Source organism: Alligator sinensis, unplaced genomic scaffold (genome assembly GCF_000455745.1).
Source record: "Alligator sinensis unplaced genomic scaffold, ASM45574v1 scaffold585_1, whole genome shotgun sequence".
Lineage (NCBI taxonomy): Eukaryota > Metazoa > Chordata > Crocodylia > Alligatoridae > Alligator > Alligator sinensis.
Window position 1 is genome coordinate 791,499 of NW_005842530.1, and position 23,750 is coordinate 815,248.

Genomic DNA, 23,750 nt, shown 5'->3' on the forward strand with positions numbered 1-23,750 from the left:
TTTTCATGCTTTAGAGTTCTGTGCTTTCTAATTTTAGCTGAGACAGGAAATGAAAGTGTCAACGTGCCAGGACAGAGGCTGTTTTTGTAGTATTTTCAAACTGAGTGGAAGGTAGAAAATCAAGGAAGGCATCTATTTTTTGAAGGAAAGGTGTTATATGAGTTTTTCAGTCTCATTTTCTAGTCCCAAGAGGTTCAGATAGTTTATGTAAAGTTGAGAGACTTGTCTACACTTTGGGGTGTTCATTGTACCTCTGAACCAGGGCAAAAATCAGCCCTACACTAATGCTGGCTCAACTTTTTGGCAAGATATTTTTTCACCAAATAATACAAGAGTGTGTGTGTGTGTGTGTGTGAGAGAGAGAGAGAGAGAGAGAGAGAAAGAGAATGAATACTCCACCAGATTATAGCCAGCAGGACTCTAATCCTGGTTTTAGAGAGGCATAAACTTTCACAGGTAACAGCCTGTTTCATCAGATGCTTTGAATATATTACTTCATTGTAGCATCTGATGAAGTAGTCTGTTGTCCATGACATCTTAAACTTTTCTGAATGGATTAGTCTCTAAGGTGCTACCCTTCCATTTTCTGCCTGTCTTCAGATTAAAACAGGCAGATTAAGACACTACTAACTACTTCTCTCTTTTCACACCTTTAGGTACACTGGTCTTGATTGGGATAGGGAGGAGGGTAAGAGGAAGGAGGATGTGAAGCATCCTCTTCACATTTGATCTGTATTGATCATTCTAGTCATTTTGAAAGCTCTTAAGTATTGCAAAGGAATGAAAGGGGTCATAAAGGAATCAGAGATATCCTTCTCCTCCTGGTCATGGTGGAACATATGGGGGCTTTAGAAAGAATTTTCAAGGTATTTCTTTTGAAATATGGTATCTTTTTTAGCATTTTCTTTTAAAACCATGTTAAATGACTCTTGACTTATCATCTTCCCCCTAGCTCTGTGACATTTTTTTCTAGCGTTTGATTACAGTTCCTTCAAAATGTGTCTAGGTGGCAGTCAAGCTTCAAGTATAGGCAATTTGTTCTGCCTGCTTCTCTCCCACCCTGCTAAGCATTCAGTACATTTTATAGTGGGCACAAAAAATAAAACAAACTGAAAGAGGTTGTTTTTGAAAAAAAAATGAGAGAGCAGCAGAAAAGACAGGAAACAATACGAGGTGCACAAGAAATACAGGAAGAAATATTCTGGAGGCTGCCCTTATTTTCATGAGACATTTTAACTAGGTTGGACTCTTGCATGTTGCTTTGTCTCTATACAGTTTGTTACAATGGCTGTAGGTGCAGATGCAAATTGAGACAAAAAGGAGGAAGACAAATGCCAGAAAAGTTCAGAACCCTACCTTTAATAAAAAGGAAAATGGAGCTGAATTTTTTGTACAGGTGGAGAGGAAATCCCTGAATGCGTGTCTGCCATGTGATGAATAATTTGAATGGGATTTTGTTTGATTTGTGGAGCTTTGGTGGTAAGCGTTTTTCATTATTTGCTATGTGTTAGGCACTGTTGTTTTTATTGTAGGCACCAGTAAATATATTAAAGGAAAGAAAGCAAGAAAGCAGGGCTGAGGGTTTCTGGGAGGAAGAAAGAGCTCCAAAAGACTTTCACGTTCTCCCAGCAGAGGGTGTTGTAGAGAGTGGATGAAGTTCAAGAGTGCTGTTTGTAGGGAAGTTTACAATTTCTATTTCTCATCAGGTGCTACAGAGAAATGATGACAGACACTCTGAGCATTATGCCTAGTTCACATCCAGCTTCTCCCAGGAGAGGGTGCTGCATGACATAGGGAACATGCAGTTTTCCTCGTCCAACTTTTTTCCAGCAGGAGGTGCCATTTGGTGTACTACTGGAGTGCTCACTGCAGGGGACTCGCATAGACTTCAGTCCCGGCCTCCATCAGCTCAGAAGTGATTCTGTGCTGGTTATGGATGAAGGGAGCTTACATTTTTAAAATTTGGAATATGTTAAAATTTCTGTTTGATTTCAGCAGGGGTATAAGTGAATTAATTAAAAGAAGGAAAGCCATATGCTCTTCTGAAGATTTAGAAAAATAAAATGTAAGGGAACAGTTTTAATCTAATGTTTTTTCTTTCTCTCCAGTTGCTGGTAGAATTGTTAGACTGAATGAGGAAAGTTACAGCATTACATTGCTTCAGCAGGGAAAAAGGAGAAAATGATTAAAAAAAAATCCTAGTAGAATCGCTGCACACAGATTGTTATTCTACCCTTAAATTGTAAACGGCTTGTTTTAAATAGTCCTGGTGCAGACGGTTTCAGTTACAGGTTTATTGATTAAAATAGCTGCTTTACATCAGCTTGGTGTTTGTTTCTCTAGGGGCTTTGTCTTCATGAATAATGTACCCATTTGCTAGAATTTTGTTAGAATTTGCCTTCAGGAGCCTGGTTGGATTTCTCTTGATTCTCAAGCCTCAGCAGACTAAACTCTAAATGGCAACACCCCCACGCATTCCCTCCTTACAAATAACTCTCCCCTCCTCTCCCCTGAATAAACCTGGAGCCTGCAGATTGAAAAACACATTTGGAAATAGCTGTAAGTGTTCAGTTGATTGTAGAAGGTCTGTAGGATGTTGAAGGTGCCCTGGTTCTGATGGAGATTAGTTTTCTATTAGGGCCTGATCCAAATACCACAGGAGTCAGCTGGGAAGACTCCAGTGAACATTGGATCATAGCCTAACTCTGAAGTGTGATACTGTACTTTAAGCAGGCATACATAACTCTTGCCATGGCATATACTGTTTAATTTCTTGTAGGCAAGTGTTATGGTGACTCACAGGACTTTTAATTATTATTTGGGTCTCTTTATTATCGTACAGTACGCTGCTGTGAGACTGATCCTACTAGGGAATGCAGAATTAAACATGTATGCAAAATGCACTTGTGTTATAGTAGGGCTCAGCTTGCTGGAATGGGATCAGCAGCAATAGAGTGAAGGCAAGACTGAACATGTTTGTGGGCAAGAAAGATATGCAGGACTAAAAAACCCAACACGCAGGTTTCAGAAGGGGTTCAGGCTGATTCTAGGAATAGTGGAAAAGGAAAATGCTGTACAGGGAACTTAACTTCTCTTCGGAGGAAGACACAAATCTGTGTTGTCTTTCAAGGCACACACAGTCAGTCTGTTTTTTGTTTTCCTAGGCATCACAGAAAATGTGTCTCCTCACCTGCCTGCCAGCAACTCTGTCAAACAGTAAATAATCATTAAATATTTTGCTGCACTTATGTTTTGCTGTCCTGAACAGCTGTGTTTTCTGTCTTGTGCTGTAGAGCCACCCTTGCTCCTAAGGATGAATACAATCTGTACAGACCCCCGTCCCTTTGTTCAGTTACTGGCTATAAGGCAATTTACTGCCTTCCACCAGGGCCTTCCTGTGAATAGCTGTGTGAAGGAAAGATCTCTTTTCCAGAGCATCTTAAGATTTTGCAGTTTGATTTCATTAGCAATCATTTCAGAAGCTGAACATTTTGAAATTATCCATTACCAAAAATTCTGGAAAAAATATTTGCTTTGGGTCATTCAGAATATTTTGTTTTTCCAAAATCAAAATGTTTTTATTTTGACCTTTTTATTTCACCTATTTTACAATGTTTAAAAAAAAATCTAAACGAGTAACATTTTATTCTGGGTTTATCAGAATGGGAGATGTTAACATTGTCTTAAACATTTTTTCTGCTTTTTGTACTCTCAGAATGAAATTCTGGTGAAATTGACCTTGTTTCACCTGATTTCAGAAGCCCATATTCTGGCAAAATATACTACTGTCAAAATGTTGTTGCTCAGTTCTATTCCTCCATTTTCTTTCTTTTTAAGGTACTCAGGCTCTGTGAATTGTAGCTTGATTCTTTATGAAAGTTAACCCAACAAAGAATACTACCTGCAGCAGTTAGCATGAGTTGGGTGGTGAGAAGTGACTACCTTATTTACTTGAATATAAGATGACCTCTCAGTAAATGGATTATGCATAGGGAAATTTTATACATTTGTTATAATTTTCCAGGTATAGAATCTAATTATTGGAGGTTTGCCTTGAATTTGTCCCCTTGCCACTGCTACAGCAGGCAAAATAAGTCTGGGTGGGTCAGGTGGCCCTGTTGTCCTCTGCACCCTAGCCCCCCGCACTTATTCCTCCTGCAGCCTCTTCCCTCCCCCACCTCTTGCTGTATGACCTTACCCTCCCTGAACACATGGAAGTGAAGGACAAATTTGGAAACGTTGACTTTGCAATAGACATGCCTGTAGTAATTTGTATTTAGGCAAATTACTATGGGTACGGATAGACTTATTTTATCCATAATTGATGCACTATAATTTTTTTTTTAAACTGCTTCAGATTGCAGCACAGGTACTCCATAAACACACTTTTAAGCAGCACTTTTGTACCTACTTATATATGGTACAAACTATGCATATTGTTCCAAAGACAAAAGGCTAATGATTTACTATATAGTTCGTTGGACTGGGTTCCAGTAGAGTCAACAGCATTTCAAGCCATAGTGACCGTACAGCTCAGCACTGCTCAGTATGTGTGTGTGCTCCAGATACCCCCCCACAAAGGAGCCATGTGCTAATTAGCCACCCATTCTAGACTGGGGCTGTGTTTTTTTGTCAAAAGTCCTGGGATTCTCCAAAGATTTATATGCAGATGAGGCACAGGGCAACCTGATCCAGCTCCACCTCATGGATGGCGGGGCCGCACTAATCATATGTGATAGGTAGAGAGGGGGTGACAGAAGGATTCTGGGTGAACTGTTTAGGGCCCCATTTGGTGATGCTTGCCAGACATTTAAGGCTGGTGAAAAAACAGGGATAATTGGAACTGGGAAAAAAGACACAGCTCAGCTATGGGAGTGAAGGGGAATTAAAAAGGTATTGAATGTAGTGACTCACTATGATATGACTTTAAAAAGTGTTGGTGCTGATGGGGGCTGAGCACAATGGGCACTACCAGGTATCTTATTCAGATGGACTATACTAACCTATCCTTTAGGTAGGTTGCCATCAGCATCTCAGCCTTTTGACTAGGACCAAGTATTTTGGACACTAACAGTCGGGGCTTGCGGGGAGGGTGTCAGGGCTGGTTCTTGCCCTCTTACTGCCAGCCTGGTATTGCAGTACCTCTAAGCCTGGTGCCATTTCCCTGTGGAGGGAACACCTACCCATTTTTTAAGAGCCACACTAAGCCAGGGGGTGGGGGAAAGGTTTCTATAAACATCTTAGCCTTTTGGCTAAGATCAGATATAGCAGCATTTTGGGCACCACAGGGAGGGTGTCAGTGGCTGGTATTGCAGTACTTCCAGGCCTAGGGCCAGTTCCCTGTGGAGAAAACATCTGCCCATTTTTTTAAGGGCCAAAAAAAAAAAAGGTTTCCCATCAGTATTTTTGCCTAATATGGGGCCATGTGTTTTATAGTCATGCTCAGTGATGGCTGCATTTAGTTAACTTCATAGCTGGTTTTCATTACTGAGTACATGCTGCTTTTGGCAGTACTTTAATGATAGAGAGTGCATTTAATAAGGTGTCCTTGTATACAAATGTAAGACAAGGAGCTTTCCCCCCCATGCTGATTGGGGAAAAATCCTTCATCTTATATTTGAGTAGATACTGTATTTACTCAGGGGATCTAGGTAGTTGAGAATTCTCCCTAAATTTAAAAATTCTTTGGTGACAAAGCACTGCTATAATATTTCTTATATTAAAACTTGTCAATGTAAGAGGTTCAAAATGGCTGCATCCAATTGATTCCCTGTTTCCAGAATAGCCTTTTGTGGCTGCAGGGCATAATAATTTAGAGCAGCCTTCAAGCTCGTGGCCATCTTTCCAAACCCTGATGCCCCAGCCCTGCAATGAGCACAGTTTGGTCAAATCAATTTCTGGCAGAGATTTCAACAATTTGGTTTGGGTCTTTCAAAAGTACTCAGTATTGGCCTAACTCTGCTTTCATTAAAGTCCCTAGAAAGTTTTCCATTGCTTTCAGTGGCAACACAGTTAGGTCACTACTGAGTTGTTTTGAAAACCCTCTGTGAAGACTGCCAAAAGTCCCCCATTTACTTTCTCCCATGCACACATACCGCAAGATCTCGACATCTAATATAATGAAAATATATACTGCTACTACTACTACAGGTAGTAATTATAATACCTGTACCTTAGATATATTGATTTTATTTTCATCCACAGATCTCAAAGCACTTTATAAAGTCACACATAACTGTTACTTTAGAAAAAACAATAAATCCAAAGTGCATATGTACAAATGCATCCTCTCTCTCTTGTTTATTTTTACCTTGTAGATGTTTTCAAAGAGAACAGCATTGGTTTTTCCAGGTGTAACGAAGTTGAATGCTAGGACAGCGTATGCTATTTGTATAACTGATCTGTATAAGGATGTGGAAGGTGACAAAATTGCCTGAATAAGAGACAAAGGAATACATTTCCTGGAGTGGGCAAAAACACTTCTTTAGTGATTGGGGATGGTATTAAAATGTGAGAGCTGAGAATTCTGGGAAGGTCCTATGTTTAAATATTTTGTTTGGCTAGATCCTTTGGAAGGGACAGTGGAATCGCACCTCATGATTTCTGTCATCTCACACCACTTAGCCTTGTATAAAATCCTATTTGCTGAGTTTTGCTCTGTTCTGCGTGTTTTCACAGGAGATTGGGGGTGGAAGGCAACACTTTGTGAAAAGGAATATTACTAGGTAGTGCTGTAAGATGGAACCCTTCAGATGCTAACCCTCTGAATTATCCTAGCACTGTGCCATGATCCAGGATAACATTGGAATAGTAGGACATACCTGGCCTATTTTGGCAGCACAACAAGGGTCATGCCTAAAATGGTTAGAATCAATCAAAAGGGTTAACAGTAGTGGCAGGCTAATTAATTCTGATAGTACAGACCTGTTGGCTAGTGGCATGGTCAGAATCTTAATTAGGCAGTCACGTTTTTTTTCTTTTCACGAGGTTCATTTTCTCAAACTCCTTCCTTTTTTCCTTGTAAATCTCTATTTCCCTTTTAAGTAAAAAACATTTACATGCCTCATTAGGGAGTTTTCCTTCTTTCCTCTCCCTGTTTCCTGTTTGCATCAAAAGTATTTGCATATCTGCTTCTAATGCTCTATAGTCCCTAAGCCTTCATCCTCAGACCTCTGTTTTGGAATGAGATCATGACTCCTCCCTCAGCAACTTTATTTCCTTACAGGGAGAATTTTAACCCCTTTCTCCTTTCATAACTCTCCCAAATGCACTCCCAAGCTCTCTCCCTTTGCTCCTCTCATCTTTTCTGTTTCCCTGCCCTACTGATATGATTCCAGTGGTGATGCTGTCCATGCTACCATTTATTTAATCTTTCCTGATATGACATATTTGTACACCCATGTAAAATTAAATTATGTTGGAAGGAAAACATGAGCCTTGCTGTGGTAGCAGCTAACTCTGCTGTTGCCATGGTAGGAAGACTGTGCATTTACTTTAAAATCATCTCATGAAAAATGCTCAGGCAATAGCGTGAATCACACTAGTACATGACTCAGTGTAGGCTAAATGACCAACCCTAGCAGGTAATTCTAGGCAAGCTAGCTCATGTTAGTATGACAGAAGGATAAGAAGAACTGTAGCAATGTGAATTAATGAATGTGTATTTTTTATGAGGTTTGGTCCTGGTCATACAGGGTGCAGTCATTAGCGGGTATGGCTGGGACTCAGGTGGGGTATCCTGTAGTACACCAGCTGAAGGCCTGACTGGTTGATCCCTCTTTGTAACCCCTCATTCTTACTGTTACCAAACATCTAATTGGCCGGTGCTGTCTTTCCTATAATTCCCCAGAACTTTACATTGATGCTATTTAACTGCATTATACAATAATTAAGTGGAAATTCAAACAGTGTCTATGATTTATGGCTAGTGATTTTCCATTCTGTATGGGGCTATAATGCATGCAAAGTCTTCAAAGCCATTTCTCTTTTATCGGGTTCCTCAACAACTCTAGTTGGGAACTCTCCCCACAGGAAAGGTTCCTTGAGAATTTTCTACAATATTTTCTGGGGGAAGAGGATAAACACTTTCTCTGAAATGACCAAATATTCCCAGAAAGGACAACTGAGAATGTAGTGAATGCATGCTTTCTCCACAGCAAGTACCACTGCTCCAGTTCCTACAGAAACTCTTGGTAGGGTCTGGAGAGGTTAAAAGCTGGCTTGTAGTCAGCACTTTGAAGCTTTTCCATAAAAGCTGTTGTGACTGAGAGGACCTGCTCCTGGACTAGCTATGAGCTCCCTTCACGTCAACTGCCTTACAGTCATCCCTGCTGAGAGAGCCGAGTCTCTGCTTCTTCATACTGTGTTCCTCCCTATGGTGACATTGAACCCTGCCTTTTCATCACACACAGAAAATTATTTAACTTTGTTGTTTTATTCCAGGTCACCAGTGTCTTCAGAAGATCAAGGTAAGCTCTGTTTTATTGATATCAATGAAGGATTAAAAATGAAACAGAGGATAAGCTAGGAAGCTGTGCTTGAAAATCCCCATGGCAGAGAAAAACAACCTTGCAAAGATATCACTTTGATATTAGTCATATATTGTTCTTCTTTGACTTCAAGCACATGCCTGTTGAGTTCAGTTCAGTGTAGCCAAAGCTCTATCTGTGTTTGGATAGTTCTTTAAAATGATTCATACTCAACTAAACTTGAAGGAGGAAGAGTGTTTGCAACATGATTAATGAACTTTATAACCACTGGGAAGAAATGCACAAGCTCCAAAGAGTTTCTGTTAGTTGGGTGAGGAGATGCTAAGCTGTTGTGACCATTAGGATGCAGGAAGTTTGGATGAGAAGGTGAAGTGAATTTTAGTACATTTGCTGTTTGCTTCCAAAGCTTGAACTCAGGTTAGCCTGAAATCTGTTTTGTACATTTGTACTCTTAAAATGCCAGTGTAATGTAGTACAGTGGGTGGCTTCCTTATATTAAAACTACAGAGTTTGAATAGCAGGAGATGAGCGTTTGATGAGCTTTAGTTCAAAGCACCCTGCCACCATTTTTTCAGCACAGGGATGTGTGGGGACACTGATGCATGTGGCATGAGTGCTTTTAATTAGTGTGGCTCACTAATTAAAGTACCTGGTACCGTATCCCAGCACATGTATAAAAATGCCCAAGGAGTGGAAAAAAAGGGAGATTAGAACCAAGGTATATAGAGAGTGTGAATTTAGGATTGGAAATCAAGGTATGATGAATATCAAGAGTGAGATGTATGGAGAAAAACCAGTGTAGAGATTCAGAACAGAGCAGAAAGACGTGTTATGCATCAGGATTGAAGTTTATTGGTAGTTTCTGGAGATAAAATTTTAGTCAGCAAAAACTACTGGGTTTGAGCTTATGCTGTTTTAAGAACTACAATGTTTAACTGACCAAGGACTAATTCTTCAGTACATCCATGCTCCTTTGAATATCAATGACAGTATAAAAGGGCCTTGGAGTGGAAATAAATTACCAGTGAAAAATCTTTTAAAGGGTCCATGGTATAAATAAAATTGGGTCCTCTGTGTCTGCGTTTATGGTTCTATTAAACCAACATGGAGAAAGATTCCTCTGTTTAAAGAGCCACCAGCAATCATTCTTTATACATATTTTTATGGTGTCCTAGTGGAGTTGACATTATCTCCGCTACGTTACGTCTGTCTGTCCCCAAATCATCATATAATTCCACGTGTTAAATACCATATTCAAACAAACGAAAAATTTTCTGGTTCTTTTTAATATGCTGGCTATATATTTTCTGTAAATGCTGCTTGATTACTTTTGGAGTTCAGAAGGTTATTTTAAGTCACAGATGAAGCTGTCTTCCAGTATGTGTGATTTTCAAGACAACTACACGTTTGCCAGAGGGCAGTCCAAGTTTAAATCACTACTCAAGAAAGGTCTAGGGCTGGGATATTAAGAAATGTTACAGGTCAATGCTGCAGTGCATAGAAAAAACTGTAGGAAGGTCCAAGATGTTTATGGTATGGAATTATACAGATTAGAAATAAGAGACATTAACTAAACTGTGAGATAACAAGAGGGATTGGAAGATGAGATGGAAATGTATTGCCAGAAAGATGTCAGTCCAAATAGAACATTCTCCAGTGGTATTGTCCTTGGTCCAAGCTGAGCATTTTTGTCCGTAGATTGACCAATAAAGTACTTTCAAACTTAAAGTTTAGTGTAAAAAAATTAAATAGTCATTGATTTGACTAGATATTTCCAACTGGAGAAAGTACATCCTTTTCTTTTCCCCCCAGTCCCAGGTGGTTGATAAGCATCACTGGAGCCTTTTGAAAATCTAACATCATTCTTTCCTATTTCCTACCCGTAAAAAACATTACATTTTAATATGGTGTTCTGGGACCAGATCTCAAGCTACTTGTCAGTGAATATGCTCATCAGTGATTGATTGCACCTTTTTATAGGTTTTCCTTACATTTATTCTAGTAGTCCATCAGTGAATAGTCTATCTCTTTATGGATCTTTTGAACTTTAATCTCCAATATTTCCTGATGCCATATCTCATTCCTATCTCCTTCATTGTTTTTATTCTGTTATTTTCTCAAAAAAATCTTCTCATGTTCCATTTGTGCCTGCCATCGGGGACCAACTCTTCATATTGATTAATAACCCTTAAACACTCCAAAAATAAAAAATTGTATTTGATATGGAGTATAGGCCCTGACACTCCTAACCAGTTAGCAGTTGCCCATCATACCATGAATATTACAAGGTTCTTTTTAATGGTAATGGAATATCTATTTGTATTTGTCATCTCAAAGTGATGAAGTATATATAACTATTACGGTCCTCTATGAAGGACAACAGAATTGTTTTGATGCATTTCCAGAGGAGAGGTTCCATATTCTAGAGAGACCCCATATCTATTCCATAGTCCATGAAAAATGGATCCAATACTGGAAGATTTCAAGTAGCATGACAGAAGTGATGGAACATCATAAAAGTTATAACATTTAGAACCAGTGCTGCCAGTCCATTCTCTGTACATATGTATTACTGTACAGCAATATCTGAAATTACTCACTGCTCTGAGATGCCTTATCCAAATATACTGACTATGGAAGGACCAAAGAAAAAAGTTTAGTCCTTAACTCTGCACTTGATAGCATTTATGGTGTTAACTAAGATACCTAGTGGTATATTTTCACTAGTGTGGGATTCCAAGATTTGTCTGTGAGACTCTTCCTTCCAGTCCTTAGTTCTTATGTTCTTTTTTCTTAATAATAATTAGCACCAGCTATAGCCATGTGTCCACTCAGTGGGTTAAAATGTGTCTCAGCTATGCTTTAATGTTTCATTATATAATAAGCCAGTACTGTTTTGATGTACATGCTGGAGCAGGACCAATTTCAGAAATGTGTCTATGGCCTCTAGCAGATGTTACACTTATGACATGATTAGTCTGTTAATTGTGTCTTAAATAGTAACCCAAACACATGTTCAGGCAGTTTATGGTGCTACTAAAAGGGAAATCATCTACAAAAACATTACACAAAAGAGTGTAGTATTTTTGTGACTGGTTTCCATCATGCTTTAATTTGAACATGTGGCAGGATTAGGACTACACCAGGGCCTCCAACATGCCTTGGAGCAGTCCCTGTTAGTTGACAGTCAGCTGATTGTCAGCTAGATCCTGGACAGCACTGGGGCTCCAATCTGATCCAGCCAATGGTCATCTGATTGTCAGCTGGCAGTGACTGTTCAAACCCCTGTGTGGTCCTGGAGCCAACTGAGTGTTGGCCAGTGGGGACCACACCCTGGCTGGTTGGAGGCCCAGTGTTGTCCTGATCTAGCTGACAAGGAGCTGATCTTTGGCTGGCTCTGGGGACCACACTGGGTCTCTTTTGAGTCTCAGTGTGGTCACAGAGCCAGCCAACAATCAGCTAATTTTTAGGCACCTGGCTTTCAAATTGCTGGTGCAAGGGGAGCCTGGGATCATGATTCTGAGCACTCCTGCACTGGTAGGTTGGGCACAATTATTGTGCATCTTGCCATGTATGTGTGGCATGGGAGGAGGCATGATTGGTGGGATTTGGGATCAGAACCCACTGTGCCTTTAAATGAACATCTGTCAGTGGCCTGTGTGGAATTGTGTCCCACCAATGACATAGAATGTGGGTCCACATGAAAAAGTAAGGGCCATGTGTCAATTCCTCCATTTTAGGTGAATATGCCCTTCCCTAACACATGGCCACTTTCTAGTGTCCCTGGAGTAACTTTCAAATAACACTATTGATTGGTGGTACCTGAAAGAAGCTGTCTGTTGTGGGATGCATCTTTCTTTTTACTTCCCATCTTGTGTCTGATTTCTTTTCCCTCCACTTTCTAATTCATACTCCTCCTTCCTCTCTTCATTATTTCCCTTTTCTATCTCAGACCTTGTCTGTCATTTTTCTTTCTATTGCCAGACCACCTCACCTTTACTATTCCTTTCGCTTGGTCATACTTTCTATTCTATTCTATTTTATTCTATTGTATTACCATACTCAAGCCTATAATATCTGAGTATCCTCCTCCTCCTCCTTGATCCTCATTACCCACACAAAACACTTCTAGCATTCGTTGCAGCAGCAGTTTTTGTGTCTACAATATTAATAGAAGTGCTCCCACTATCTAGCATTTAATGAGAGCAGTACTTTTATTAATCCCTGCCATGACAATGCATCATGCTGTCTTCAGAACGGGTGAGATGGGGATAAAGCTCCATCTGTCTAGGACTGTATATGCAATGAACAATTGTTAGAGTACATAATGCTTCTTGTTGTGGACACGTGTTAAAGGCACCTTCATCAGCTATAACAAAGGCCCCTTTAAATTGCCCCAGAAAGGGAACAGCGGTTCACAAGAAGAAAACTTTCTTAAGATCTTGCAAGGGGCTGTATCACCATTATAGAATTTTAAGACGTGCAAGTTTTAACAGTGACTTTGTCTTCTGGTTTAAAAAATGACAAAGAGACTGTAATTTTAAAAGCCAGTGAAAACAAAATTCTTGTGGTCCTTAGAGCCTGGTCAGTGCCAGCTACTCAAAAATAACAGGACAGCAAAGGACCTTGTATATGTCACAAAGAAGGAACTGGGGAACTCCCAAATGACACTGCCTTTTTGTGCATGGAATTTCATGCGACGTTTCTACTCTGAATTTATATCTAATACTAAGTCTATTAGAATCTTAAAATGCTGAGTGAATATTAGGCTGAATGAAAGAGGACAGAGAATAAATGTTACCCTTCAACCATAGAACAGGTGAAGCACAGGCAATGGAAATAGAAGTTTACTGCATTTATTTAATAGTCTGCAAGCCCTGAATCAGGGTACTTATATTAAAACACATGAATAGTGTCATTGACTTCAATAGCACTACTCTAGAACTTAAGGTTAGGAACACACTTAAGTGCCTTGCTGCATTAGGGCTGTGAGGCCAGATTCATATAATTTTCATAAGCGCCTCCATTTAAGCTTAAAATACATAGAAATGATGGGTGCCTTGGCCTATAAGGGTGGACCAAATTGACAGGTTAATAGTCAGTGGAAAACTGGCTGCTTCCAAAGGCTGATCCGGTGCCAAGATGCTGTGAAAAGGGTGCCTAGAGGTAACCAGTAGAAAATACTAGGCTCATGAGTGTATCTGAAACTTGGCTATTACTAGGGGGCCTGACATAGGGTTGTACATTTAGCACCTTCATCATCTTGCAATGCAGAGATCCAGGGCCTACCTAACTAGGATACCCAGAGCACACCAAATCCATTGAATTCAATGCAAAGCACAACATCTATAGTCATTCTCACTTAGAAACATTGGAAATGCCCACTTATAGCACAATCATCAACTGATTAGAACACTTGTTCAAGAAATAGAAGACCTGGCTTCTAGGCCCTTAATCCAAGGGGATTCAAATCTTCCCCATCCTGGCAGAGTGCCCATACAGCCAGGCTATGGGCTTGACTGGGCTGGGCTGCCCCCCACTTTTCCTGTTGAAACATGACCTTCTGGGCAGCCAAGAGTACAACAGTCTTGAGTGCATTCTCATAGGAAGGAATGAGAATGCTCAGCTGTAAATTTGATTGAATTCTAGCAACTTCAAAAACCCCCACAGCTTGCCTAACTGGAAATGCTCACCCACACACATACTGCCTAAGACATCTCCTCTGCTACATTGTGACATGTGTGTTTGGATTTTATTATTATTACTACCAAATTAGCTTTCGATGTTTCCAGCCAAATAACTGGTTCTATTTCAAATCCTAGAATGGCCATTTTAGTATTAATATTATATTGTAGCTACAACGATCACATTACCCAACTGCAAAACGAGGTCATTTTCTCTCAGTCTCATATGCTGCTCTGCAATCAAGTTGGTAACACCAGAATGTTACACTGGTGATTGGCCATAACACTTTATAAAAATAACTTCTTTTACTTTGTTATATTTTAAGGCTGACTAGATGTCAGGAGAGAGACAAGCCTGCTCAAGTAAGAGATGTATAGTCTCCAAGGAGGAAAAATCCAGAATAGGGATTTCCACTTCCTTCCTCTAGTCTAAAGGGATTGTTAGTTAAGATGCTCATAGAACCATGTTAACATTCACTGATCAGAAAGACAGCTGACAAATATATCAAATATAATTGTAGCACTATAATTTGGTTGCTAAAACATTTTTCAAAAACTCCCTATAGCCAAGGTTATTTTTTCTTTTTAACAGACATCTACCTAATATAAAATTTAAAAATAGTTCTGACAAGAGACCCATTTTGTAGTGGAGTAGCCATCACATAGTGCTACTGAGTCTCATGTCCCCTTGTTTGCTCTCCTTCCAGCCCCATCAATTCTCCAATGGGCCATTTCAACAGAAAAAGTGGAGAGTGCCCCTCACCAACCTAACCTATAGCCTGGTGGTTTGGGCACTCTCTTAACCTGTGGGAGATCTGGATTCCAATCCTCTTTGGAGCACTACCACCACCACCAGGTGTGTCCGACACTAACTGGATACATCTGTGGCCAAGCTGACTCACTTCTGAACATGCACGGTAGTCCAAATTTAGTTGCCTAGGGATTTTTTTCTGGTCAACATGTAGGTGGCCAATTACTTTAATTGTCCATATGGTTTTAGAGCTGCTGGAATGAAGTCACTTTGGACCCCTTTTTGTGTTTAGACCCTTAAGTTCCACCTACATTCTATTTAAGCAGCTACAAGGCCTATTTGGATATGATCTTCAGTGACTACAATTGGTTAGAACAACTAGTGTAAATGAAGGGGGGTGACTGGGGCACAAGTCACAGCAGAATAATATCAGCTGCACTGATGACCTGGCTTCTGCCTCACCGCCAGCAGTACAGTCACTGACATTGCCACATACACCACTGCTGCTCTGGACACTCAAACACCCAGTTACACCTCTGGTTATGACTTTCTTTCAGCCTTTCAGTCTAAGGCTATGTAAAGACATTCAGTTTCTCCTAGAAGAGTCACTGATTTCCCAGGAGAAATCATGAGTGTACAGATGTCCAGTATTTTTCTCCCAGAGCAAAAATGGCTGTTTCAGGAGAAAAATAACCTGGGAACTACCAGGGTTAAATCACTCCTGGGAGAGTTTCTCCTGGGAGCTTGAAATGTCTGCAAAACTTATCCTTCTGAGAGAAGCCATAGTATAGTTCTCCAGAATCCTAAGGTGCTTTACTCCTGCCCCCACTTCTACTCCCAGGAAGACACTTTATCACTCACTAGACTCTACTCCTCCAGCTAAGCAGGGTGCAAAACATGCCCCTTCACAATCCCCACATTGTGCAGCAGGGAGATACAGGCTGACCCTGAGTCATCTGGGTAAGCCAATCAGGGTTGCCTTGTGCGCTGCTGCCATCTCTTGCCAGGTAGACTGTGGGAGCCTTCAGAGCATGCTGGGAGGTGTGCACAGTGGCTGTGCAGTCTCAGCACTGCAAGCTGTCTGCTCTTCAGGGTTTCAGCATTCAAATGTGTGTTCAGGCATCTCCAGGTAAATTTTTCTACCAGGAAAACAAACCTAGGTGAGTATTCCAGATCATCTGATTGTCTGTATACAGCCTAAAAAACAGTAGCCTCCAACAGCGGAGTGGCTTCTATCACTCTGCTGTAGCACCAAGGGCCAGATCCACAACAGTACTTAGATGTTAAAATGCAATTCAGGTATAATTTAGAACCTACTCTGGTTCCTGCAGATCCCACCATAAGTGCTCTTGCAAGTTTCACAGTCAAACAGCTACTTGCCCCTACCTTGCTTAGCTTGTAAGATGTGACAGGACTATAGCAAAGGCTGACATACTTGAATTTCTTGGTAGTTATTAAACCTGGCTGATCATTAACTTTCCAAAAATTTCCAACCTTGAGCTCATTATGGCTGTTGTAGACAGTGAAATTCATAAAACTGGATATTTAAAGTAATTACTGTTTTGTATTTTACAAAGTTAAAAGCTGAACTGAATGGTAGTAGGGATGTGATGGTGGTTTTCTTTTTTTTACAGAGTTAAAGTCTACCTAGTCGTTAAGGAACATTGTGACAATAAAAATAAAAAAGAAAAGTAGTCCTCATTCTTAACTTCCCATTACTTTTATATTACAGCAAATAATAATGATTCTTCTTTCCACTAGTCAGAATGTGAAACTTGCAAATGTGCAATCTGCACAGGGCTATCATTTGGAAATATATGGTTTTCTCTGAAAGTACAGTCATTTAAAATGTAACAGTACCGTACATTCAGTAGCCAAAAGGGATCCAGATAAGATCAAAGGTGAATATAAAAAAGTGACACATTACAATCTGACACAATACTATTCAGCAATATGTAGAATTGTCTTTTTTATAATTGGGGTATTTTACAAAAAAATCTTTGATAAATTATAGAAAAAATGAAAACAAATGCAGATTTTGAATTGTGACAGAACTTAAAAAGCAACTGTCTTTATTTTTATCAGTAATAACTGCTAATTATGGGAACCACAGATTACAATAAAAAGAGCAAAAGGAAGATATAAGTTGATTTTTTCAGAACTCTAAGTAGGATTTTTCAGTAGAAGCCACACCAAATGAATCATGTCCACGTACATCTTTTTCACACTCATGTATGGAAGTAAATTTAAACTCAGAACATTTTAGCTTCCTCAAGAGCTGTTAAATGTAATTAAGTGCCTTCCAACAGTGGCCCATACTTCTGAAAGACAGAACATGGAAACATAAACCACAATACTCAGAAATTCATGCCCTATGTTAATGGTTGCCATTAATCAGGCATTTGATCTACAGAAAATCAAAAACCTTGTCATTAAAGTTGATGAGTATGCTAATCACCTTTCTGTCAGGCTAAAAGAAGGAGCAATTAAATGACCTAAAGAAGGGTATTTTGTGACTAAAAGCTTGTCCAACGTCTCCTCCAACTATACAGTTGCTCCAATAAAAGGTATCACAAAAAAGCCCTTGCCTCTCCCAAACCATCAGAATAATTCTTTAAACATCACAGCTATATCGATACTCCTATCCTGTGGGTATGTTTTCACATTCATTAATGTGCAGTAGTTACTGCACATTTAGTTTAGTACTGAATGTGTAGTAACTACAGTTAATTTGTTTATCACGGTCTAACCTAATGCTTTAAGAATTGACACAACATTCAGTTAATTAATAGCAGAAAAGCTTGCTTTAATAACTACCAACAAGCTGTAAAACTAAACGATAGGAAAATAAAAAACGTTTTTCTTAATATTCAATAAACAAGCTATTACTGTCCTTGTATTATTTTAGCTGCAAGAGATTTTTACCCAAGCAGGCAGAAAGCGGTTCTTATCTTTACAGCTTTCACAGAACATGGGTCCTTCGTTCTGGGCTGAGCACAAGGATGGCTTTTTGATCTTTCCTGGACTGCACACTTTGCTGGCAGTTTTGTCTTGCTTTTTATACTGTTTTAAAAGTATAAAAACTTTTATAGCTTCAAAGCATTCCTTCTTGATAGTTGGTTAATCAAAGTCTGAACAAAGCAGGCAAGGATGGAATTAACATACAGTAAAAGCTGCCTTAACCGGCACCTTACAATTCGGCACACACTATTAACCTGCATGCTGGCTTCTAAGGTAAAAGTGAAACTGGAGTGAAACCAGAAGTGCCCACCATGGCACTTCCAGTTTCTCCAAGCCCCCATGGCCCAGGGCAAAACAGCCTGCATTGCCGAGCCCCCACGGCCCGGGGCATAGCAGGCCACATGGGACTCACCTCCTTGCCCCTCGCGGTCCGCATATGCACTCCCTACGCATCGCCAATGATGAACATTTAGAGATTGACTACCTATTTTGAGAAACGTGCCTTAATTAATTAATGCAAATGTGAGGTACTGAGGATCAAATGCCACTGGGGACAACAGGTATGAGGTAGGTTAGATGCAGTTAGGTAGACTGATTTAGCGTAATAAACATTTAGACATTTGTAAAACTTTAGACAGATATTGGATATTTGCTTTGTGAAATATGCCTTAATAAAAGGGGGAAAGTGTTAACCGGGATATATTTACAGTCATGTTTTCATGGCTCCTGGTCTCTTACAGGCTTTGATTTGAAGTGGATATTTTAGTTCATTTCCTTTAGTGACACTTAGCTCAGTTCAGATGTATATGTAGTCTTCTCCTTAGGCCACTTGGCTTTCTGGCTTGCTCTCTGAGTCTTGATATATATGTGTAACGAGTGTATCAGGTCTCTGCTAATAATTTTAACCATTACTTTTATTTTTTAGGCTCGGGTGTGATAGAAGGTTAAGGACTGTTATCATCTTATGGCATGGGTCTGGTATTGGGTACCACAAGCTCCACTTTCTCTATGCCTAATGGGTTGCAGCCATTAGTGGAGTTTTATTTTGTGGCAGACTTGTAACCACAACCCAGTCTTACCCCAGCAACTGTCTTGCATTTTTATGCAACAGGCACTGTCCAAGCTTTCACAGCCATCAGTTGCCCATGAATAAAGATGTGCATGCACAAAAGTAGCCCTTTTCATAGGTAAGTCCTATAAAACAGAATGTAAGGGATTTGGGGAATCTGTCTATGCAGACCTTAATATATATGTGATACTGGGGAGACTCTGAATACAGCTGCGTCCAAATACAAGCACCATTTTGAAAAGGCTTGTTTGCATTTTCAGCTCAGCTCTCTGTTGCCTCTGTATTGAGCTAACACTCACAGAAAAGTGACAGGAGGAACCCTTGGTCCTAGAAGAGGGCTACTAAAATATGATCATCATTAAACTTTTTCAAAAGTTTAAACTTAGATGATCATCCATTCAAATCGAGCACTTTGAACCAAGAGATGGTTATCTCCCAGGTCAAACCAATTTTTCAGTCTAAACTCCAAGGGGGCAGTGGCAGAGTATCTGGTGGGGACATCAATTACCTGATTAAGCTTATGAGAGGGTCACCCGACAAGGATGTCTGGATTTTATATAACAGTAGGCCATCACCTTTTTACCAAAAGGTAAAAGAGGCCACAGAGACTCCACGTGTAACTGCAACAGAAAAGAAAATAGAACACCCTTTTGCAGCAATTGGCTCTCTTTAACTACCTGCCTGACTAAGGAAGTAGGACATAGGGGTGTGCAAAGCAGGCCCTAGTTGAGTCGGATTCAGACTGGGCCCGAATCAGGGACAGTGATTTGATTTGTTGATTTGGATCACTGTCCCTGATTCGATTCGTCTGAATCCGAATCTGAAGATTCGATGCTGATTCAGAAAAATCAGCGATTCAGACATAGATACAGCTTTAAATGTTTTTTCTACATACCTCAAGGTACCAGGCAAAGCTCATGAACGCTGTGATGCTGGGTGGATGGAGCATCCCACAGGAGTGCAGGGGGCCCTCCACATGCTCGGTGGCGAACCCAGAAGTGGACCAGAAGTACTTCCCATCCACTTACAGGTCTGCTGGGGAGCAAACCGGGGGGGGCTCCTGCACCCCACAGCTTGGCAACTGGCTGCAGGGGGATCCTGGGTGTCCCCCCAGACCCAGGAGGCACCAGTTGCTGACTGGGGAGGTGCGGGGGGCCCCCCGTGTGCTCCCTGGTGGACCTGGAAGTGGACTGGAAGTGCTTCTGGTTCATTTCCAGGTCTGCTACCGAGTGCGCTGGGGAACCCCCCCTTGCTCCTATGGGACACTACATGCGCCCCAGCATTGCAACATTCACGAGCCGCCTGCTACCTAGAGGTATGTAGAAAAAACATTTAAAGCTGTGTCTATGTCTGAATTACCAAATCTTTCCAAATCTCTCCGATTCGATCCAGAGAAATTAAAGGGTCCTCTGATTCAATTCGGATTTGGAGATTCAGCCACCAAATCAGGCTGAATCTCTGCCGAATCGAATCAGTGACTGAAGCTTTGCTCAGCCCTAGTAGGAAACTGGCTACAGAGGAGAAAGATTCCATGATCTGGAGGAAAAGCCGTGTGTGAGAGGGTGGATCCTGGACTCTCTGAAGGATTCTAACCTGAGGCTAAATGAGCTAGTTGTCAAGGACACAGAGAGGGATGCACCCTACTCAGATCAGAAGAAGCTTTACAGGCACACAGGCCCTATGTAGCAGGACCCAGATACAGCTTCCCAGTGAGAGTTCAGCAAAGGGAATTATACCAGGTCTGTAAAGCAGCATTTCTAACTAATCTAATGGCACAAGCAAAGGGACACCTGTGTACAAGGGTATTTCAGAAAGTAATGGCAATTTTGAAATAAAACCACTGTGTGTGCAACAATCATTTATTCAGCCACATCACTTCTCCACATAGTGTTAAATGATGGGTCCATTTGACAATACCATCACTGTTCCGCACTGCTGTGTAGATTCCCATTCATTGCACACAAAATGTTTTCCTTTTTTTCCCACATTGCCATTACTTTCTGAAACACCCGTGTACATTCTACTTCCACAATTTATGGAACCACTTTTGAAAAATGTTTGCTGTACGACTAAGAACTTTCTTAATATTACTTCCTATTTGCGTTGCGCAAACTAGCGGAAAGTTCACATCAGCATTCACAGTTTCCCTTTAGATTCTCAATCATCATGTTCTCAAGGAATCTGAGGCAGAGACCCAATGCAGGTTTGAATGGAATGTCTACCTAATTAGAAACAGGACTTATAAACTATGAAAAGTAGTGGTATTTCAATGCAGTTATATATCTGTATCAGAAAACCTTTTTCAAAAGAAAGTAAAAAGTTACTCTACAGAGCAGAGAGGTACATCACCCGACACTTGCTAGAAAACAAGAATTCAAATCTTATTTACACTAAAGTCCCTTCACTCTTCTCTGGCCATGTAAAGACACCTTTAAGTCAGTATAGATTACTGTTAGGCTCATCTGACCCCCATTTATGTGATCATAGTAGCTGAACAGTGCTATGGTCTAAATAAGAATCTGCCCGGGAACATTCCTACAAAGGATGGTTTGGACTGAGATAAAAGAATAGGGATGATTAAGGCATGGAAACTTTGACTGGCTAATAGTGCAAAGATGCTTTCCTTTCCTGTGTGAGACAATGCCAACCAGCTTGGCAAAGGAATGGATATTAAGAGGAAAGGACAGTCAATGTAAATGGTCTGAGGAACAAAGAACAGTTGCAGATCGACAAAGTACCATCTGTCTGACATATTCAGCCTTCTAGAAGGATATATTTTTTAAAAAAGCCATGACACAAACAATTAATGTCACTTTCAGGAGTGATGAAGTGGAGGAAAGTGTCACTGATCAAGCAAAAAACAGACAAAATTTTGGCTGGCTAATCCAGGCACTTTATCAGCATGGCATTATTTTGGCAGGGGGAAACTACTTGAAGAATAATTAAATACCAATGTATTTTTTATTTAAAAAAGATTGAGAGCACAGAAAATCAAGGCTGAGACTGCTCCCCCCCCGCCCCTCCAGCTTTACTCATATCAGTGGAGAGTTATTCACATAAGCAGTCAAATAAACTCAGATGCCTCTCTCCTCTCCTCTCCAACAGTGATCTGTTACTGTACGTGTGACCCTGGTGTGCTTTGGGTCTGCCTGTCAATACTCATCTAAGTAACTGCTCGTCAACAAAGTCAGGGGTTCACAGTGAGACTCTAAATAATCTAAAAGCCAATTCAAGCATTTATTTGTCGAAACACTGAAGCTTTTTTTAAAAATTTTTTTGCATTGCCACCATTAGCTGAAAGCATTACAAAAAGATAAACCCAGGTGTTAGCAACTTTCAATAACTACTGATTTGTTATGATAAATTTTTTCTTATTCTAGCAATGCATACAATTTTCTGCTTTGTATCTGGGCGGATGAGGAAGATATAGAAAGAACACAATTTAGGGTAATCGCCCTTATTTTTCACTCAGAGGGCCCCAAATTCAACCAATCTGTCTGGGTCGTTGGTCATTCTACATTGCAAAATACAATGCTGAATGGTGAGCTGCTCCAGTATCAGAAGCATTATAGCCATTGCACTTCACTGGGAGCAGCAGGATATATTAGCCTTGTTTGAGAGCTGTGCTGCTCTTGATATTCAAGCTAGCTCATTCAGGCAGCAAACTCAGGTATCACTACATGACACTGCACAGGCATACTGTTAGATACTGCGGTAATAGACACTTTGGAAATACAGAACAGTTCGATTCCTGAGCCAACTGCAGGAGAGCCCAATGAGAGGCACTCCTTGCACTACAGGTAGTGTTCTCTGCACCAACCTCAGACTTGCTGAGCTGAGACAAAAGAAAAAAAAATCTCAAAACCTGAACTCTGATCCCTAGGAAGCAGATGATTCAGCTGACTGTGGACATACTTTCAAAACAGTATCCAAGTGCTTTCTTCCTTAAGTGGTTAATTAATCAAAATAAATACCTGCAGTCAGGAGCCTGTCCTGCTGTGCTGTCTTTGATTTGTTGAGAGAAAGCATTCCGAGACATCTCAATTTGTTGCCATGTGAATGGTTGTGACGTCACCCTGAAGTATATAGCCTCTCAGCTGGAGCTGTGTGAAACCATCGATCGCTCTTTTCAGAGTATTTGGCATACAAATCAGGACTTTTCTTCTTTTTTTTTTTCTTTCCCTTTTTGCCAGTTCTACCAGTACCAAGAGGCTTGGATTAGTTGTTTAATTCTCTACTCAGATCTCAATTCAGTATGACCAGATATTTAAGGGTGGAGATTTGCTGAGAATAATGTCTGTTGGCACACTAGGGTCTATCGGCACATAGACCTGGGGTTTCCCGGGACTACAGGGAAAAGAGAGGCCTCTGGCAGCCTGTGGCCTGCAAGAATGAAGCCTAGGTTTGGGCTGGCATATTAGGACATGAGGATGGACCTTACACTATTTGCTTTCTGTTCCAAATTCCTGCAAACTGACTCTCATGGGCTGAGTCCTTTTTCCTTTGATACTGGTGTCACTGAAGAATGCACAGTGAATGCCAAACTCAAGGGAGGAAACCATCATCCTTGTCCTCAGCAGAGCATATTATCTCGATTAATCCCTCACACCACCTGGGGAAGGAGACAAAGAAACTCATAGGACCTGCTCTATCCTGAGTGAAGCCAGAGGAGGGCATTGAGGAACTTGTAGGTAGTAGGCCTTTTCCATGACAGCAAGTCCAGAAGGGTCATGGAATTTTTTTGTAGATCCCCCTGACATATAGTGCAATAGGATGCAAAACCAGTTGACAGGACA

At 40.6% G+C, this 23,750-nt stretch overlaps 1 protein-coding gene across 2 annotated transcripts in view; it reads left to right on the plus strand.

The window, feature by feature from the left end:
- DGKI (diacylglycerol kinase iota) overlaps positions 1–23,750 on the plus strand; it is a 251,167-nt gene that overhangs the window by 201,676 nt on the left and 25,741 nt on the right. For both annotated transcript variants that reach the window (XM_025213468.1, XM_025213469.1), the window contains exon 28: positions 8,443–8,468. In XM_025213468.1, the coding sequence (XP_025069253.1) occupies positions 8,443–8,468 (26 nt within the window). The remainder of the gene's footprint in view (positions 1–8,442; positions 8,469–23,750) is intronic.